A 21,520-nucleotide genomic window follows, 5' to 3' on the forward strand; every position below is an offset into this window, starting at 1 on the left:
GATTTACAACCTGTTATTCCATTATGAGGCGGCGGTTGAATGGGGGTCTCTCTAACGGTCCTCTGCCCACTTTGTCTGACATCATGCTCTCGTATTGGACTGTTGTCTTTTGAACTCCAAGCTGTCATCCTGGGGCCCTGATTGTCCCCCGACTGACAAATGTTGATAATTGCCTTCCAGTGGAGCTGTAAAAGCTCTCCCCAGCCAAGCCCATTGATTCGGTCTCCCCAACCGGCGGTGGGAAGGAGCAGCGCGCCTCGGGCTTCTCTGATTTGGCACGGAACAGCACGGCTCGGCATAGCAGGCCGAGCCAGTCGCAGGGAGCTATGTGCAGGGAAGCTAGCGGGATTAGAACCACTGAGATAACTGATTTGCGGATCATTATGTAAGCCACATCTGTCCTCCGTCCCCTCGGTGGCAGCCCAGCCTCCCACGCTAAGCTCCGCCAAACCCGGCAGCATCGTAATGAGATGAAGTCCTGAGTTCTGCTCACTGAGAGGAAGCCAGGGCCAAGGGGTGAGGAGGAGGGGGGGGGGGGGATAAACACACAACGCAGAGCTGCTAGTCGTTAGAAAATGGTGTTCGTGTAATAAAAGAAAGATCGACCAGGCAAGTGCTTTCAATCCTGCAGAGGTCTCGCAGTGAGACAAATTTCCCTCGGACTCAGAGCTGCAAGAGAAATAATTTCCTGTTCTGATCTGTCTTTTTTTTTTGGACAATTTGATCAGCCTGTCAGGAATTGGTAGAAAAGGAGTTTCATTTGTGTGACAGTTAAAAGACGAATCGATCGTTTTCTGGATTGTGTAACTGACAAATGAACATTAGTTCATCTTTTTTCTCTCTTTGGATGTGTCAGGGTTGAAAAACATTCCTGAAAAAAATCATTTTGCACTTATTATGACAGACAAGTCAGAATGACTTCATTTTTTTTCCCACTTTCACTGATGAATAGAGGATTTGTGGTCTGAAACAAACACAGCAAATATGATCAGTGTGACATTTGAATGGAAATGAGGATGAAGCTAAGTGTTGAACCTGCCCTCGGATTCTGCTGCATTTTGTGTACGTGATACGAGGTCTGTTTTAGGGGTCATGTGATGTTTGGTCTGAAAGTCTGCCATTGAACCAACGACTGCTTTACAATCTGAACTAACCAAAGAAGACACTGTTTACTGTTTGGGGACCTTTAAATGGACTCAACTTCATTTCAGTCACAATCAAATCTTTGCACTTCAAATTTTAATTATTATTATGATTTTTGCAATATTAATCAAATGTAATTGCCTTAATGGATATTTAATGCTGTACTATCCCTGTGAAGAGGACATAAAGTAACCATCTTTGCTTGTAATTAAAAAGGTATTAAATTTAATCTGGTAAATACCCTGCAGCACAAATGTGGCTCTTGACCTCTCTACAAGAGGAGAAACTTGTATTGTTACAAAACAATCTAGCTGGAAGGATTAATAGCCTCGACTCCAGGATGCTGCAGCAGGACAGATGGTTTCTATCATTCAGTCTTGACCCTGCAGACCCGGGCCTGAAGGACATTCCCCGTCCCCTATGTTATTCCAAGGACCGAGGGCGTGGACGGGATGGGAGGCTGCTCCTTCAGCGGGCAGCGTAAGTGCTCAGTGTTTAATGGCCAAAGCGCCGTATTTCCCTGCTGCCTCTCCCTCAGACATGATAAGGAGCTTATTTGAACAGCACTTTGCTCAGATGGGTTTGGAGGTGAGCCAGCTTAGGCTGTGATCATGGCAGAGGCAACACAGCTGTAAATTACCACCAGAGCCCGTTACACATCCATCACACCGTGTCTCTGGTTAAAATTCAATTTTTAACTTAAATGCCATGGAGCAGTCTCTTTTGCATAATGTCAGCTGAGATGCCTCCAGCAGCTTCACATATGCTCCGTTCCACACATCTGTCCCAGTTTCAGTTTTTGGTGCCATTACAAAAAACAAAACAACCTTTAAAGTCTCTAAATGTTAGAAATCGTCGTTTCTCCTCTTATGCCAGATGAATTGTTTGCTCTGTGTACTTAAGTCTCATATGTTGTGAGGAACTAGATTAAAATAAATGTCATGCTGCTAAACAAAGCCTCATAAATCCTGCAGAAATATTTAATGGCGCGCTCGGCTTTTGTTTGGCGGCAGATCGGCGTAGGTTTGGCAGCGTCTCGTTGTTGGTACTGATGGCAGTTGATATAAACACTGACTCACTGTTTTCCTGCAGAACAAACATCCTGCAAGGGGTGAAACTGTCCACGCAACACGAAAGTCACGAAAAATTGCATTGTTGTTTTTGTTTTAATGCGTCTGTGTGCAGCCAAGAAGTGCCTCGGAAGGCAGAGAAGCTGCCATCTGTCGTGGCCTTTGTCCAGTCCTCTGCCTGGTATCTCTGGTCGCAGGAGAGCTGTGGATAATGACTACTTTTGGGAAATGAGAGGTTTGTGTGGCAGCCCCGCCGTGCTCCTCTTCCAGGGAGGTCGCCTCAATCTCCATCCGCAAGATCCTTGACTTTGGCGGGGGGGAAAGAAGAGCGGTGGAACCGGAGCCCCAGGAAGAAGAGATTTGGGGCGGATTGAGAGTTGAATCTCCCAACTTCCTTTTCTGTAACTCGGTATATCTCCAAGGATTAAGGCAAATACGAGAGAAAACAACAGAATGAGTGCAACAATGCAGCCGCTGCCTGTAGCTCTTTTCTTGGTGTCAAATGAAGTTTTTTTTATTTCATTTTATTTTTTGCCCTTTGCCCGAGATTTTGCAGCTTCTGTTGTTTTTTGGTCTTCACATCCCCTCCGGAGCTCCGTTGTCTGAATCATCGTACCTCAGGTTGATGTTTATCTGAGAGCAAATGATGACAGTATCAGAGAAAAGGGAAGACTTGGGCAAATTACAGCTACCGCTGCTGTCAAGCATTTTCAAAACTTTGACACTAGAGATAACCATTTTCTAGTAACACGCTTTGCAAGAGGTGGTATGATTCACCTTCAGTCTCAGTCAGCAGCTTGTTGGAGCTGTAGCTGGTGGAGGTGGAGGTTGGTGGAGGTTGGCGGTGGGTACAGTGGTACACTGTGCTATTTATAGCGAGTGAGCTCCGGTAGCCCGTGTTTGTGCTGATAAGCTGGGACAGCCGGGTCAAATTGACTTGTGAATGAAGTGGCTGAGGAGAGGAGGAGGAGCAGAGGTTGAGGTAGAACAGGAAAGGTAATTGTGTCTTCGGGGGCTGAGGTAGCTCTGCCTCTGATCTTGACAGATCACGAAAGAGGAAAGGGGAAAAAAAAACAAAACGATTTCTCTCCTCACTCCGAACTCCTGTCGACTCTCAGAAGGAGAGGAAACAGAAAAGGAAAGTATTGACCTCAGGTGGTCTGATTCCTCCTCCCCCTCCCCCTCCTCCGAGAACGGATGGGACTCTGTTCTTATCAGACTTTCTGCTCTACTGGTAATATCAGCTCTTCTGCTACTTCAGCAGCGAACCCAATGAAATCGGTTGTGTATCGCAGAGTGTCAAACGGGGCTGTTTTCTAAACAGTTTTGGATCCGGAGCTGTTACTTCTGTACAGCAGTGTGAAGGCTTCATGCTGTCTCAGAATATTTCCTCCCTGCAGTGGCGAACATCACAGCTGTGAAACAGTGAATTGTGAGCTGCGTCTGGACTTCATGGGCAGGTTTTATGTTTTTGATGTGACTGACTGGACTTACTGCTCCTCTTTCTGTGCACAAGTATTTTCCAAAGATTAACCAAAGCTAATATGAGGATTCTGACTTTGACAAATCCAGCAGGCAGCTTCTGGATTTACTGTCCACCCACATCAACTCCGCAAGAAAACAGGAAAACACTGCCTGTGGAAACACAAAGAGGAACTCTATACTGAGGAAGTTCCTTTCTAACTGCAAATAAACTTGGCTGTGTTGAGCCCCCCCCATCACAGTTCCAGGAACATGGACATTAGGTTAATATGTGACTGTAAATGTTCTTTGTTGGCCCTGCGATAGACTGCTGACCCATCCAGAGTCCAGCAGATGAAGGGAAGTCTTAATAGCAAGTGAGGGAGAAAATGTCTTATTTAAATTCTTCCAATAAAAAGTTGTGCTACTTTCACCTTAGAAGCTTTTCAGTACAATGAAAGATATATAAATAAATTGGAGAGTGGATAAATGGAAATCTGTCATGGGGGGAGGTTGACCAGAGAGTGTGGGCTCCAGGTATTCATCCCTCAGGCTGCGGTCATGTGATGCATTCATCATCCTACCTGTGCAGGCGAAATAACGCCACATGCAAAAAAATAATCTCAACTTTGACAACAAGGCCTTAACAAATAAGGATCAGGGGAAGGCTGGATGTCGGATGTCAAAGAACGTCTCCCGTCTGGTAGAGAAAGCAGCATCTTCCGTGTCCGCGTTGGTGTTGCACAATGTCCGACAACAGCTGTTTAGAGCTTAAATCCGCAGCAGCACCAATCCCAGCAAACATAATCTGCTGTTGGGCAGATCAGCAGAAGACCACAGCAGCGTGGAAACGAGGCTAGGCGGCCAGTGTCCTAATCCCCACCACTGAGGTCATCAGGAGGAGAGACTGACGATGACCGGCGTCCGTAACTGTCCTCAGTGTTGAATAGTTTCTGATTGGAGCAGATTAGATCACGTAACAGTCAACAATCCCTACAGCTCGTTGTTGATTGTGAAGGGGATTTCAAACTTCTGCTTTGGGGTCAAACTTCAGCCAAATTTGATGCAACCACATAATTCCCACTTCTCCATTAAATACACTAAATCATCCATGAGCAGTTCTTATATTTAATTGCACCGGTGACACACAGATGGCTGTTAATGGACGACTTCAACACTGAAGGAATCAGGAAAATACTGCAGTTAGAATGAAGTCTCTGTCTGATGATGATGATGATGTTCTGAGGAAGTGCAGGTCACATTGAATCTACTGCCTTTCACGTCACAGTTCTCAAACCTCTGGATTGGTGTATTAAAATAAACAGCTTCTGTTTTCCCCTGCGGTCATATGAGCCTGACAGCACATTCAGGAGCCGGATGATACCGAAAGATAAAGAGAAGGCAGCTCTGTTTCCTAAAGCAGCAACATTCCTCCAATATCACACATTCAGATCCAAATTAAGAACTTCAGATGCTGTAGTTGTCTGTCGTTGAAAGCTTTGCTGAAAAGTAAACCTGCCTGCTTTGGAGTCGCTGAGTTGAGCGCAGCTTTGGAGGAGGAGCGGTCGCCTGTGACGCCGCAGAGCCGCCTCCTTCGGCGTCCTGTTTCAGGTAGATTAGGAAGACGGGAAGGTCCATGTCCTCTACAAATACACATTTGTTAACTGACACTCTCCAGTCTGTCTTTTGTGAGTCTGTGTTCACACACTGACTGACATGTGGCCTTTTGTCATCACTTAAATAGACCACTAAAAGGGCTCCATTAAATTTAATGAGGGATCAGGCTGCCAGGTGACACCAGTCACATCGCCGTTCGCTCCGCCAGCCTCCAGATTCAGAGGCCTATTTCTGTCGTTCTGGGGTCTGTCACGTAACTGAGACATATTAGCATGTCTGGATTTTGGTGTCAGCCCTCCGATGTCCTGTCACAGCGTTTGTGTGGATTGATCCCGTGGCAGCATGGCGCCTGAGCTTTGTGACGACGGAAAACATCTTCAATACAATAAATGCATTGAAAGCTTCTTTTTTATTTGAGAGAATTTTGTTACGTTCAACATATGTATCCTTAAAACAAAGGACATCTTTCAGTAAATTGGACTGAAAACGAGGAGATTTAAGACGCTGATGGACATTCAAGTCCATCTCCTCCTTCTGGCTATTTTCAAGCAAGCACAATAACAACAACGACAAAAGTTGAACAAGCAGAATGTATCGGTGGACGCACAAACAAATTACACACTGAAGGGAGCAACACCTGCAGTTTCTATAAAAGATTTATCGACCATTTATTCCTGAGTTAATAACAGCTCATAACAGCAATAATAACAATAACAACAACAAATTAAAGTGAAATTTAAATCGAAGTAAAATTAAATAAAAAGCTTTTTCTTTTTTTTGTACAAAACTGCATTAAGAAATCACATGAAATACTAAAGTTATTCTGAGAGTCACACGTTGTCCCCTTTGGTTTATTCGGGCAGAGTCCCCAGAGGATGAATCCTTAACATCATCCAAGCGGCCAGATTCAGAGTGAAATATCTCGACATTAATCAGGCGTATTGGTACAGAAATATTCAGATTTGATGGATTTCAAACGACTTTTAGCGCAGACATTCATCTCTTCACCTCATTCAGAGATCTGACCTTTCATCCGCCATTAAAATGTGTTCTCAGACTTTTCAGCTGAGTCTCAGATGGAGGACAGAACTCCAGTTAAGTGGTTATTTGGGGAGACTGTGTTTTCAGAGTGTTTTTACTCGTCTTACGCCGCTTTGAGCGCGAACACGTGATCTCGCCCTCCATCTGCTCATCAACGCTGTTCCTTCTTCCTCAGACTCATCCTCTTTTGCTGTCAGTCTCAATTACCTTCTCTCTTCTCGGCACCCGCCCACGTTCTGCTTCCACAAAACTGAACATGTGCACACATTAGCTGAAAAGTTTTCCTCTCTCCTTGTCTTGTTTTTCAAGGTCTTGTTGAGCAGCGAGGAAAGCCCCAGAGGAATATCATGGCGACGTGTGCTGAAATTTTAATCAGGAGGAAATGGGGCGGCACAATCTCGCCTCTTTTTTAGTATAAATTTGCACAGATGGACTCTTGCTGCTTGTCAGGTCGTTGTGTGACACACTGAGGGCGTCTGCCCGCGACAGGGAAACGGAAAGGAGAGAGCCGAGGAGGAAAATGAAAATACGAGCGCGGCCGAACAGTTTTTCATATCGCTGCTTTGCTGTGTCTAGGCAGAGGCCAGGAATAATAGGTTTCATATTCATCACACAAACACTCGGAGCATTCAAGGTTTTCTTTTTGTCAGGCTGATCTACAAAGTCGAGCTTCGCGTGGAGGAATTAAAGAAATGCAGAGAAACACACCGAGAATCTCAAGCAAAATCCAGCACTAGATATCTTCAATCCAGGGCCGGAAAATAACCTCCAGACTTCCATTTGACATCGACGCCATGAGGCTGAGAGTCACTGCAGGAAACCAGCGACTGTCCAAAAGGCCAAACGCTCAATCAGACAGTCGGAGATTCAAACATCACAACATTCAGCTTGTCTCAGATTCTGTCATCTGAGCCTGATCCCGATTTCTCGATGTGGGAGTGAGACTACCTCGGCTTCGAGCCCCAGTTTTTATTCATTTAGTTATGAATGCAGCTTTGATTGGGAAGTTACGACAACACAGTTGTTAAGAGGTGAAATTTAAGGCGTCATCAAATTCAGATTGATTTTAACATATTGGAGCCAATTTCATGCTCCATGTAAACTGCCACGTATGTGTTGTAATTTTTTTTTCTCCAGCTGGTGCTGTTCAGATTTGTTGTTTTTAAAGACTTTTAAAAACAGATCAGTTAAAACTGAAGAAAGCTATCAGTTTCTCAGCAGATGTTTCAGTGCTGATGTCTTTAAATATTATGTTAGCGGCGCCTCATAAATTTACAGTCAACAACACGAAGCCTTTTTTGAATTTTATTTTGTTGCTCCTGTTTTTGACATTCTGTCGCTCTCATCGTATCTACCCAACCCAAAATCTAATCCTGAAACAAATCCTCTATCTTAAAGGAACATTTTGCTCCACAATGCTTTTATTTGTCGTCATAGCTAAGAAACCTGATTTTAACTCTGAACATCTCAAATCTTAAACCTCAGCTTCAAGAATTTCCAACAACAGTATACACCTCGAGTCTGAAAAGCCAAATGTGTGTGTTTGTGTACGTACTGTACGCTGGTTTGTTATTCAGTGTCATGTTTGACTGAGGCTGAGGTCTGATTAATAATTCACAGTGTTTTATGCAGTCAGTGGCGCCGCTTGTATTTAAAGTGTTTCGCTAATTGCCTCCTCCCATCGAGCTAATTATTTCTCCATTGTGCTGTGATCCTGTAATTCACGACGCCGAGTCACTGGAAGTCGCTCGGTGTGCAGAATGACTAAGTGGGTGGGTGGAGGGGAGGGGGGAGGTCCTGCCTTTTGTATGCTGAGCTGCAGCGTTTGTGTGTGTATTAGGCCTCTGAGGGGGCTGCGCGTGGCGCCATTGATATTCTCCTCACAGGGTCGTCAAGCATGAAATAGAAGAGTACACTTTGTGTGGAAAGACTCTCACCAGAGCTCTGCTGTTGGGGGGGGGGCTGATGCTGTCTGATACTGGCAGACGTGTGTGTAGTGTTGCACACACTGGCTGAATGAGTTCTGATAATTCTGATCATTCGAAATAGTCTCTTATTAACTTTCTTATTATTGGTATTAATTGCAATCACCGGCCCGTCACATTTGATCTGTTACTGTTTGATTTTAAATGACAAACATGGACTTGTGCCGCCTTTAAAGTCGTTCTGACATTTGAAGGTTCATATTCCGTTTAATCCACCGAACTAAAACTTGTTTCTTCTTCTTCTTAGTCGTGTTTCTTACAGATCTCGTGAACTTGATCATTTTTTTTTTAATAAAAATGGCCCGTAATCTTGCAGGTTTGGCATTTATGTAAGAAAAAAGATAATGGAGTAAAGTTACAGCAAGATCAATAAATAAATAAATAAATAAATGAATGAATGAATGAATGAATGAATGAATGAATAAAGATGCAGGCAAGGCAGGAATGTGATGCAACACTGAATGTGCTGATCTGTGTCTGCAGGGAGTGAACCGGATTGGGAAGGACCCTCAGCTGGGACGAGACGGCGTTCGGAGGAAAGACTGGCACGACTATGAAGCAATCAAAAGAGACGCCTCTCGATCCGGTGGGTCCTCCGAGTCCTTTCACATGAATTCTGTGTATGCTGAAGAAAGATTTCTACGCTTATATGCACATATCCAGACACACACACACACACACAGACCATCCCGCCTCCCCTCTGGGTCTTATAGCTTGGCAGCACTGATATCATCCACAGTAATCACAGACCTATAACAGGTTTATCCCTGAAATGAGCCGATGAAGTTTTAGTTAGTTTAAGGATGGATGGCATCATAATGATGATGGAGTGTATCCACTTTTTAATAAGCCTGAATAATTTGAAGCTGGCAAAAACTTGACTCTGCATTTAGCATTTCAATCAGTTTAGGTCTGATCACTTTGTCTAAAGTTTGAATCCACTTCATTTTAAACACAAATCCAAAGTTGTGGAAAGTATTTCTATGTTCCAGGAGAAAACTTGACTTCAGTCAGTCTGATGTGATTTCTGTATTTAAGGGCTTAAATGCTTTTGTCAGTGTTGAAATTGGCCCTTAGTCTGACAGCAAAGCCCTCCTCACCAGGTCCTGGTCTGAGGACTCTTCTGAATTTTTTAATACCAAGCCAGATTATCTAATTGAGAAGGTTTTTCTGCTGTGTGTATTTGATGTTGTACACCTGTCTTCCAGGTAACGGTGAACAGGGGAAGCCGTTCCCGCTAACAGACGCTGACCGGGTGGACCAGGCCTACAGGGAGAACGGGTTCAACATCTATGTCAGCGACCGGATCTCCCTCAACCGGTCTGTCCCCGACATCCGGCATCCAAAGTGAGTGCCCTGTTTGATATTCCTCTAAGGAGGCAGAGCTGGTGTGGAGACGGCCCCGCCGGGTAATAAACCCGATTCACAGATGTCACCTTTCCCTTCACGTTTAACGTTATCAGATTTCTGTGTTGTGTTGCCAAGGAAACTTTTCTGACGCCAACATTTGTGTGTTTATAGTTTTAAATTGGACCTTTGGTGCTGGAACTTTCCTCCCCGTGCAGAATCAAAGCTCGGCTCATTTATGTGGGTGTGATCTCACTTTCACCTGACCTTTTACAGATCTCATGATCCAACCTCATTGATAAATGATAAAATAGAAACATTACACTTTTTTTTTTCTTTATTGTGTCCTTTGTCGATGCGTTTCCCAAGTCGACCGTGTTGCGATCCCCCACATCGGTCATCTTTATGTGGAGCGAAGACCGGACCAAAAACACTTTGTTGTTTGACCTCGGCCAGCTCTACCGTTTTCCAGCAAAAATCATAAATCAGCTTTGTCCGTACGGCTGTTTTTGCTTGAACGGGAGCAGGAATGGGCCACAGACAGACGATGAGTCTGCTGGTTTTCATTCCAACCAAAGGCCTCAGTGAGCTATTTTTCCCAGACTGGCACTCCATCAACCGCAGAGGAAGAATGGATCACCTGGTGAGGTCTTCTGTTGGATCGAAAATCTGCAGACTCTGCTCCTCACAGCAGATGGTTGTTTACTGGAGGAGGTCTGACCTGGGAAGTGTTTTTGTAAGACTAGTTGATGTGATATTTTCTGCTCAGCTCATCAAGAAAATTAGAATTCTGAGAACTTTCACAGCACATACATGTATGCTGTTCGCCTGCGGCGTAAATTATAGCTTGAGAGAGAGAGAGAGAGAGAGAGAGAGACAGATGTTGGATCAGAAAAAGCGCAGAATTACTTGAAGTTGAACTGGAAGTTTGTCTTAAGTGTGTGAAACTGTGAACTTGGACGTGACATGTGCACTTGACACTTTTCGTATTTCCAGTTCATGCCTGGTGAAATCCCCAGAGCAATCAAGTCAGTACACAGCAGCACAGTGTGGGCGTTTAATTAGACAACGTGTGCATTAAAGGGGCTTCACCGCCGAGATGTCAAATCATTTTAATTGCGACTATTTAAAGATCAGAAGGACTCGGGACTTGAACTTCAATTAAAAACATTGAAAAGCTCGAAATGTGGTGGTATTAGTGCTCCTCCCCCTCCCTGTGCGATGGAGGTGACAGTGGCCGGTCGGAACATCCTGCCCCAGCACCAAACCCTATTTTCAGCTTTGTTTACACTGTTATTTTCCCACGCTGGATCTGTCCCAACTCATTACAACGAGCAGCGTTTGGAACAAATGTTCCAGTTATGAACCTGCCCAGTCGATTCACAGGAGAGATGTAGCTTTACACAGACACAAGCTGATTACACACCACACAGCACCTATGTATTTATAAACCATGTTCTCAACAGCAATTATCAGTGTCATTGATGTCCCACCCTATCCCCCCGGTCTGTGCACAAGGTGTGAACAACTGATGATAGACGTGTTGCGCTGGGAGCAGCTTTTACTCGGGCAGCAACGGCACCGGGGTTATTTTCGGGGTGGGGGAGTTTCCTCACGAAGAAAGAGGAAGTGGAGAGTCTTAATTCTGCCACGCTGGTTCGTCCCGTTTGAAACACTTTCTTCGTGTATGAAACTGAAAACACAGCGAGGATTCCTGACAGCGTGCCTCTTTGACTCAGCTGTCTGTGGTAATGTTAGGGTTAGCTCACTGAGGGGTTCATCCTGTTGTGAGCGTGAATGTGCTCAGTAAGTCTGTAGTAATCTGCTCATTGGAGTTGTCTTTATTTGATGAAAGCATCGAGCAGAAGGCGAGATCAGGACGGTGACTCAGATACAACCATGGGATGAGTTACTGCTCAGTTTGTCTCAAAACCTCATTATCCTCAGAGGATAGACCGTGAATTTCAGGCCCATTCCTTTTTCTTTTTTGTTTTTTTTTTGCTTGTAGCGTGCTGAGCCTCAGGCGCTGCTCCGACTTGTTTAGAGGAGTCATTTGAGACGGTCCAGGCATGTAATCAGGATCCCTCCTGGATATCTCCCTGCAGGCACATCCAGAGAGGAGGAGGCCTCTTGGTGGAGCCGTCGAGGAACTAAAGCTGGAGGGATTACACGTCCCCTCCAGGCTGCCAGTACCTGGGGAAGGTGACAGAGAAGCTGCAAGATGTGGATGAGGGGGCGGGTATCTGACCTGTTGTTAGAAAGGAGATATAAAGATGGTCATTCGGTCCTTAAAACTACAAATGCATCTCCTCCCTGATATCATCACTTTAAAGAGCAGATGTCGTGGAGAGGATGAGGCACAGATATGCTGTTTTTTGCTGCTGTTGTTGTCTCAACTCTGCTCCGACTCATTAAAGAAGAAAATACTGAAAATAAACACTAAAACACAACAAATGCCATCTGCCGAGCAGCTCGAGACCCGCTGACCTGAATCAGCCTTCAGCACTTTTCCTCCACCTGGAAACAGCCTTTTCCTGACCTTTTCACTTTGAAAGCAGTTTAAAACGTGTTCTCTCTCCAAGACACAGTTTGTGTTTTACTTCATATTTTAAAATCTCCTGGGTCACGTGAGCTTATCGAGCATTAGTCATCCCACATTAAACCGACATGTCAATCTATCAAATTAATACGTTACGGAAGTTCTCATTGCTGTTTAATGAATAAAATAAAATGAAGAGCGGTGGACTGTGAGGTCGAGCAGAATTGGGAATAAGATGGAAGACTTCCTGATCTCCAAACCTCCAAAGTGGGGCCGTTGGTCTGCTCATTTTCTCTGAGCGCAGCAGTAAATCAGCTAGTCCACAAGCAAAACGCATCACACACGAAGGCTCGGATTAGCCCGCGCTGTTACTGACCTGGGGAAGTTCGATGGAGAGCGACAGCGTACTTTGAACATCTCAGGAGAAATTGATTTTTGTTATTCACTTGCGCAACGTTTGAGCAGCATTTTGAGCCTGACTGCAACACCAACAAAATGATCTGGAAAACGTGTCGCACTTCTGCGGCTCCAGAATTAGCAAGTCAATGACAACGAAGAAAAGTATTTTGGTTGGAAATGTGTGCAGCCATCGGCAGCCATTTTGGAGCTGTGTTTCACAGTACTGTTCTCCACAGTCTTTGACATTGGCTGAGTCGGAGGTAAACACTTCATCAGGTATGCATCTTCTCTCCTCTGTGTTTGAGCCAAGGACTCAGTGGTGACGACCCCACGCCCTGACGATGACCCCGGCGCCCTCTCCGGTTTGCCTCGCCGCTCGTCGGCCTCTCACAGGGAAGAAAATCGTTTGCTCCTAATTTTTCTGGCCTCTGGTGACAGCTTTGAATTGAAAAGCAGCTCTGTGTTCAGTCATGCACAGACCGAAAATGAGATGCGGTCAAAGGCCGACTCGACTGATGAGCCATCAGGGCTGACGTTGAAATCCTCATTCTGGTTCTCCGGGCCGCCGCCATAAGCACCCAAACGGGCAGACTGAAGACCGATCTGTTTGATCGGTGGAAGTGACAGCAAAGTGGCAGGTGTCACCACGCCGGTCCTCGGCAGGTTTCAAACCCCTCCGGCAGCGCTTGCTCCGTCATTTTGCTCTCATTCACCGGCCGAACGACGTGATAGAGAGACACACAGCGACACAGCAAAAAAAAAAGAGAGAGAGCGAGAGAGTGAATTTCAGGCCTCCTGACAGACTCAGAGATAATTACTGTCTCTGCAGATTCTCCCCTGACATCTCGGAGAGGGAGAGAAAAGAGGGAGAAGGGCAAGCCGGCGGGAGGTATGCTTCATCACATTAAGATTAAAAGAGCAACACATTGTCCAGGTTGGACCGAAGACAAGAGCAGCTTTTCTTCGCTGCTGTTCGTTAAGAAACGACGATTTAGACGATGGCCTCGTCACAGAAACTTTTCCTGAATGACCTTTTTATTTCTAACCAGCTCTCCATTTTGATATGTTATTTCCTCCTTTTATCTATTGGCGTTCCTTTTGCATAATGAGTGGTGTTTATGTCATAAGCACATAAATTTGCTTGTAAAGCACGTTATGACACTGTTTAGAAAAAGCACAGTGTAAATATAATCATTGTTATTATATAATTGCTGTGACCATTAATGAGTGAGACTTTGTTGTGTCAGCTTGTTACCATGTACCGTTCATAATTAGCATGAAATCTTTAGCTTAGCATCATTTTCAAGTTACAGCTGAAGCTCAGTGGAAGCTAGTTCATGGGAGCGGAGTTTTCTGTTAGATAATCAGAGCATTTGGAGCGTTGCTCTGAGTTTCTCTGTGCCGCAGTCCGAACATGGCTGAGTATATGGTTGGTCACTTTCCTCCCTCAACTCTTCCTTTGGTTGTGTGTTTGTAGCTGCAAACAGAAGCTGTATGGAGAGAAGCTGCCCAACACCAGCATCATCATCCCGTTCCACAACGAAGGCTGGTCGTCGCTGCTGAGGACCGTTCACAGCGTCCTCAACCGCTCGCCACCCCAGCTCATCGCAGAGGTCATCCTCGTCGACGACTTCAGCGACAAAGGTGCACATCGCACACACAAACGCACTGCTTATTACTGACTTGAACACAAACCTGCAGCACAAGCACAGCTGGGTTATTGTTATAATTGAGACTTTAAGAGGTCTGTGGCATTTTCCTCTTCTCTCTCTCGCACACACAGAAACACACACACACAAACCACTGAGTCATTTCTTTGCCAGCGTTGCTGACTGTTATACAAATAATGAGCCGTTCAGTAACAAAAGCATTTGCTTCCATAGAAGCTCATTGTGATCTGACGACACTTTGGCTTTTGTATGCCGCGCACACTGCTGAGTTAGTGTATATCTCACCATCCCAGACCACAAAGCTCAGAGTTGTGTGTTTGTCGCCTGAAGGTAGACGACCATGTGGCGTTTGATGACAAATCAGTCCACACGGAGATCACAGCCTGTACTCAGAAACTGCTGTCAGGAGCTTTGTGGCTTTGTGACATCACAACTACACTGTCCCCGCCCACTTGGGCCATGTTTCCTTCGGGATGTCGTCGCTTGTGAAGTAAAACGTGGGGCCTTTAAGTCGGCTTGTTTGTGTTTTTATCACAAAACTGAGACAACAGACTAGCTTTGTTTTGTTTAGTTTTTTTTTAAGCACAGACAGCACTTCCTCACAGGCCACATGTAGGATCACATCATTACGACAGTGTTTGGAGTGAGAGGCGGCAGCAGACGTGATGACGACGGCCTGCGACCTCCTCCGGAGCGTCAACAATTATCCGGTTTTCTGTTGAGGCCTCATCGGCCTGAACTCTGGAGTGAAATTACAGCTTTGAACCTTTTACATAATCAAATTGCAGGGACAAGTGCAATATTATCACCGCGGTAGAAGATATTCATCACCGCGCTGCCTCCCTCATGGCCGCCGTGCGACACATAATTTCCTGTTCACTACCATTTCCTTAGACTTTCAATAATGCAGTAAAAGTACACGGAGAGAGGAAGGAAAAGACGTTCAGAGATGAGGTGATGTCACTGATAATCACCCCCCTCCCCCCGCCGACCTGCAGTCACACTGATGCCCAGCGACATAAATTGATGCCGTTTTGTTTTGGCACCTCACTGGTGACGAAGATAAACAATTGATGAGCACTTTTTCAGGCTACCGTTATATTTTTTCTGAGGTGCTAATTGGAACCTGGTCTGTAATTATAACCTCGCTGCCAGCGCCTCGTCAGAATTATTACAACTCTTCATATTTGACACAAATGACACCAAAGTTTTTTTCTGTTTGTTTGTCTGCATTCTTGTGTGTTACCTTGACGCCTTTCGAGCTGTTCCGGCTTCATGCGTGAAGTTGTGCGAGCCGTCAGGTGCTCTGATGGTGCGTTGAGGATCATCAGATTCAAGGCGGGGGTCAGATAGCTTTTATTGGAAGGATCTATATGTATTTATTCCCCCGCTTCTTCTGTGCTGCAGATTGTTTTTAAAAGCCTTCTGGCTGCAGCTGCTTGGTCTGAAAGTCTGAAGTAAAAACACCAAACAATGAAATCAGCTTCTGCCTCTCATGGAGCTGAACGTGGTCTTGGACTCTGGTGGCTCTTGAGTAAAATGCCGGCTCACATCTGGATTCTGTGTACACCATCGCCTGCGTTTGTTGTTTCATGCCTGATGGTGTTTCACAGTTTGAGCTGAGATAGAAAATCCAATAACTGTGTTAAACACTGAAGTCACAATAATTTATCAGAGCAGCTTTGAACCAGCTTCGTCCAAAACACAACTATCCTTCCACAAAATCAGCATGATTTTTCAAATCATCAGTAATAATCTGCAGATTTCAACATTCAGAAATTATTTATTTTCCTTTTTGTGAAATATTCAATTTTGCAAAAAGAAGAGATTCATTCCTCTGTTTTTTAAAGATTTGAGTCCGTGTTGGCTGAAATGTTGAAGATCAGTCGTTGTTTAGTAGCTGAACTGAGCTTTGTGTGTTTCACATCACTGTTGTTGATCCAGTCCTGAAGTTTTAATGTTTAACTACAGACTTTAAATGGCGAACTCTTCCTTCCTCTGCTCCTTCTTCTTCCATTTCTTTCCTCTTCCTCTTGTATCTTCTCCTCTCACCTCCAGCTCAGTAGCATTAATGATTGTAACACAGTACAGGCAGAGTCTATACTTTGGCTGCACTCGTCACCGTATGTATGAACCAGCGAGTCTTTCACTTCTTATTATCTGAACAAGCCGGCTGCTTTCTACATGACTGAACACAACCTGCTCGTCTCTTCAGTCTCCACACAGTTTTTTGTTTTTTTATATCTCCCATCAAAATAAAGGCACATAAAAAATGTTCTTGATCAGTCCCAGCGGGAGTTTTCTTCCTTTTCTTGTGTTGTTTAGTTTGAAACGTTACGACCGTGCAGAGTTGCAGCTATAAGCGGGAATGAGGTTTTAATGGAGCACAAAAATGAGGTTGGTGTGTATTAAACACGTGAGCTCGGCACGACGGAGGTCAGCTTATGTCGTTTTTACTTCACTGATTTTTCACTGATGCAGTTTCCACAAATGAAAAGGAAAATGGATGGCATAGTAGTTAAGTAAATTAAACGCAGCTCACTGGGGCCATACACTGTCATTATGGGGGGGCTCAGGCAAAATTAAGGCTGACTTTTTCAGGAATTATTTGTGAGAATATGAATTTGCGTTACACAAATTCATGATGTGCATATTAATTCATTTCAAGACCACAAATCTCTGCAAACATTAAATACTTCACTGCATCATTTCCACAAAATGATGACTTATCATCTACACTTATTAAGACCAAGCAACAAGCATTTTCCATGTGCAATATATACAATAACAATAACGCATACTGAGCTAAACAGAATCGTCAGAAATATTCCAACAGTAGGACAACGTGCCCGAAGTCTTCTGAAGCTGGAAGGAGAAAACGGTTTGCACAAAGGGCGCTGGCGCTGTTAAAGGCTAAAGGGGCAGGTACTCGAACGCCACCTGAGGTCCTGAGTATTTCAGTGCGTTCCCTCGTTTCAGCAGAGACGGAGTCGTATGCATGCACTGAAGAAAGCAGATACCCAGAATGCTCGGTTTTATGCTCCGTATTAACCAGCCGCTGTGGAGTCAGTAAAGCTGCAGCAGATTATTAAGACTGGACAGGCCTCGCTTAAAGCTGCAGTGCTGCACTAAAACCCGCTGAAGTGGATTATAAAATAAGAACTGCTCTGTCCCGCCGAGCTGCAGTTTGTCACTTCATGGCTGTTTTATTTTTTTACCGGTTGCACACGATCAGAAGTCTTTTATTATTTCATCAAAATCATCTTTTAGAAGTAGTCCTTCAATCATAATTTAGTTTCAATTAGTCAACCTCATTTTCCTTTTATTCCATTTATTGTTTAAATGTGTATTTTTTAATCATATTTGATTTACTGTGCGGTTCTTAAATTAAATATTTAAATATTGACATTTAATATGAGACGAGCAAACTTTCCTCTCCAGAAAGTCGCTGACTCCAGATTTACTTCTCTTAACAGTTACTTCTGTTTTAAATGGCACGATATTTGTAGTTGGCTGTTGGAAGGAAACGGCTTCACACTGTTTAGTTTCTTTTTTTCTGTACAAGCTGTTTTGTTGCAGAAAATGTCACCTGTGTTCTCACAGCGGCGCAGATAATTTCCTGTTCCACCCACGACTGTGAAAAAAAGAAGTTATGAAATTACAACCAGCCAATATTTACATCCATATTCATCTGTTTTTCAATACTGGCCAACGTAAAATGATCCATCCCGCCTCGCTCTCCGTCTTCACACGCTTCCTCGCTCTGCCAGCCTCGCTCTCTCTCACCTGCTCACCTCTGTGTTGCCGTAGCTGTTTATTGAGGCAGAACGCTGACTCACACATAACGCACAAACACTGAAACCTGCTGGTTTTATCTCGTCTCTCCACCTCTCCTTTCTCCTCCATCGTGTTTCTGATTTCATCTTTGTCTTCTTCGTTTCTTTTTGACGTGTCTTGATGCTGACCCTGTTTCAGCTCTTCGTCTTTCCTCTCGTCTGTGCTTTTCTTGTGTTGTTGTGTTCCTGCTGTGAGATTTTTGCAAAATTTACTTTCCTTCTCTTAACGTTTCTTTATCTTCTAGCTGCTTGTTGGTTTCACATATGTAATGATCTTTTCCTCACTTCTTCACGCTGTTTGCTATAGTCTCATTTTTATCATTCAAAACTTTCCATCTTATTAAAAGTTCAACCTCATATCAATTTTCCAAATAAATATCTTGTAGGTTTGGCTAGACAGTGCAAACTATGTAAAAAAAAACAAAAAACAAAACATAGATTCAGTCTTGTTATTCAGTTATGTTTGGCTCTCTTGTCCCTCCTCTCAGAGAAAATCTCATTAATGAAGCCTTGTTAAACAAAACAAAATGCAAATCAAACTTCTTTTTTTTGACAAAAGTGAAAAACATGTCTAAATATATTCTGGAGCAGGAAGTGAAACCGCTGCAGCAGCTTTACACATCAACATAAACTCACTGCAGCAGATTTGTGGAACAGAGCTGAAAAACTGTAATTAATGGGCATCAGGTCGGCCGGCGCGGCCAGCAGAGAGTCAGCTGGGCTGATTTATGTGCTGTGCTCTGTGGAGCTGCAGCGCTAGAATCAAACTAAAAGTGTTCACCGACAGTGAAAGCAAGAGACCTTTGGGTTGATTGCAGTCGGCATTTTGCTCTCCTGACAGATAAAATTAGCAGAATGAGTGCAAATGTAGAAAATTCACAATCCAAAGTCAACAGAGATTCATGCAAAAGAATTATATAAGTGGAAGCTTCCAAAAGTTAACATCATGACGTATCAAAGACTGAGACCATAAACTTTTATTGAGCAGATAAATCCAGTGGTCATTAGACTGCATGAAGCTTTAAGACTCGTTCTCAGCCCAGGAGTCTGCAAAGTTGATCAAATGATCTTCTATCAAACTGATTTCATGACTTCCTGTTTGAGCCATGCAGGCGTCCATACATGTGGCTGCAAGATCAATTTCTTTCTGTTATCAGATATCAACAAAATCTGGCTCGTGGAGATCTTCCACCTTCGGTGCATGCTGGGAATTGTTGCCATGGAGTTACAGAGCTCTCCTTCCTGCTAATCTCTGCTGCTGATGATTTTGGAAAACTTTACTCTGCCGAAGATTGTTGGCAACACTGAATGTCAGGTTTATGTGTCAGTCCTTCAGTCTGAGAGCAAATGCTGTTTTCGTTTTCCTTCCATCTCTCTCTTTCTATTCCTGCTGACATTCAACAATCATAAAGGAAGAAATCCATCACAGAGAAAGCAGAGGGACCGATTTTTCTTCACAGTGTAGCTTCAATGGAAAATAATATAATTCACCTGCTGGGTTTTGAGTACGGGCCAAGACTGAAGAAAAAGTAAAAACATCCCCTGCTGCTGCTGCTGCTGCGATTCTTAATGCTCAGATATGGAGTTTCTGGCTTAAAAATGAAACCTTTATTTTTCTGATGGTCTGCCATCGTGTAGCTCAGGGCTGATTAACACAAAAAAAATGAAGCATTATGCAAACAGAACGATAGTAAAAATCCAAATTATTAATTGAAGTTACACCTCTCGGAGACAGTCGAAGTCCAATCTGATCCGATAACGTGAAGAATAAAATGTTGATGAAGGTTTAAAAAAAAAAAAAAAAAAAAAAAAACTTACTGACGATGTGACTCCTGTTTGAAGGACACTTTTAGAAACATGGCTGTCATCTGCATATAAAGATTTATGACCATCTACACCCACAAAGAAGCCCGGACTGCACCGATATTTTCCTCTCAGATCGACGCGTTCCCGGGGACAGTGGCATTGAACGAGCCAGGGATCGAACAGCCGACCTTCTGATTAGTAGATGACCTCCTGAGCCACAGCTGCCCAAACATTTGATTAACTCAGCTGCACATGTTGTTGTAACTTTTCAAATGAAGATACATCTTCAATTATCGTCAAAGGTGCTCCCAGAAACTGCTGCGGCACAGTTTTCTCTTGGTTTGTTGTCCGTCCATTTATTGATTACGGCGAAACAAAGGGTCAGACCGTTGGCGGTGAAATATTCATCATTTGTTGTGTTCTGTATCACATTAGCATGGGCTGACCTTGGCTCTTATCGAAGTGACAATGAGGCAGGAAAACTTAGTTTGCATGGAGACACATTGGTAATCTATTATCTCCTGATTGTGTGGCAGAGTCTGTCAGTCGCACATAAGCCCCGCCCCCCGATCCAGCCCCTCCATTGTGGTCTGTTTTCATTTTAAAAAATCATTGTCGGGTTCTATTGAAGAAGACTTGAAACTTCAACTTTTCACAGTTTACGTTCTTGACATTGAACATATTGATCTCAGATTGATCTTTTTCACGTTTTTGGCTCGTGGCATTCAAACATGTCAGCTGTAAGCCGTGTTTGGAGTTTTCCCGTTAGTGATCCAGTGAGGATGACCTCGCTGCATTCACACGACGGTCACGTCTCTGCTTGGACTTTCTGTTCAAGGTTGGATTATAAAAGTCATCCTCATCAGCCCTTTAGCTGGTAATAAAACATTCCTCACATACCGAAGAACTCTGATATCTCATCTCTGACGTCTTCACTGCAGCGTTTCATTAAACTGGGGACAGTGCGAGTCCAGATGTGTCCGTCAAGGTTAACTGTGGCCTGCGACAGAGACAATCCCTCTCATCGGCATCAGTGAGCCTCACCGCTGTGACACCTGCCGGCAACTCCAGATCGATTGGAAGAAGTGAAGATATTTCACTTGGTGGAGCGCCGAATCTCAACGTGAGAGAGCATCCCGACAAGATACCGAGTCAGCGCTCAACTGCTTGTGTTTCATAAATGGATTAAAACTCAAATTAGTTCCGTGTATTTGGTCGTCAATTTAAACGTAAAAGTGTTCTTAATGGCTGGTGTGCTTGCGTATGTTGGCAGGAAAAACGAAAGCGCAGTGCTGTGTGGAGCCAGGTGATAAATTTGGACGAGAAATGAATTTACACAGGCTGAGAAATAGAACAATCACGACAAATGACACAACAATCAGGCAAAAGACAGCGAGAGAGCAATTTGGGAATCGTGATGGTGGCCTGAAACATCAGAGCAGAGATCATCACATTTTCCACACTGACTCAACTTTAAACTTTACATTTACTTAAATCACAACAGAAGTTAATTTTTTAGAAAAGGTTTATGACTTTTATTTGACTTTGTTTTGATAGATATAAATACATGTGAAGTCTGTATCTGTATATTTAATGCAAATGTGAA

At 43.9% G+C, this 21,520-nt stretch overlaps 1 protein-coding gene across 1 annotated transcript in view; it reads left to right on the top strand.

The window, feature by feature from the left end:
• Window positions 1-21,520, top strand: part of LOC115054358 (polypeptide N-acetylgalactosaminyltransferase 10-like) — a 64,917-nt gene that overhangs the window by 12,576 nt on the left and 30,821 nt on the right. Inside the window, exons 2-4 of the mRNA XM_029519548.1 lie at window positions 8,801-8,903; window positions 9,526-9,664; window positions 14,080-14,246. Of these exons, the coding sequence (XP_029375408.1) occupies window positions 8,801-8,903; window positions 9,526-9,664; window positions 14,080-14,246 (409 nt within the window). The remainder of the gene's footprint in view (window positions 1-8,800; window positions 8,904-9,525; window positions 9,665-14,079; window positions 14,247-21,520) is intronic.

The sequence above is a fragment of the Echeneis naucrates genome, chromosome 14, assembly GCF_900963305.1.
Source record: "Echeneis naucrates chromosome 14, fEcheNa1.1, whole genome shotgun sequence".
In the NCBI taxonomy this organism is placed as follows: domain Eukaryota; kingdom Metazoa; phylum Chordata; class Actinopteri; order Carangiformes; family Echeneidae; genus Echeneis; species Echeneis naucrates.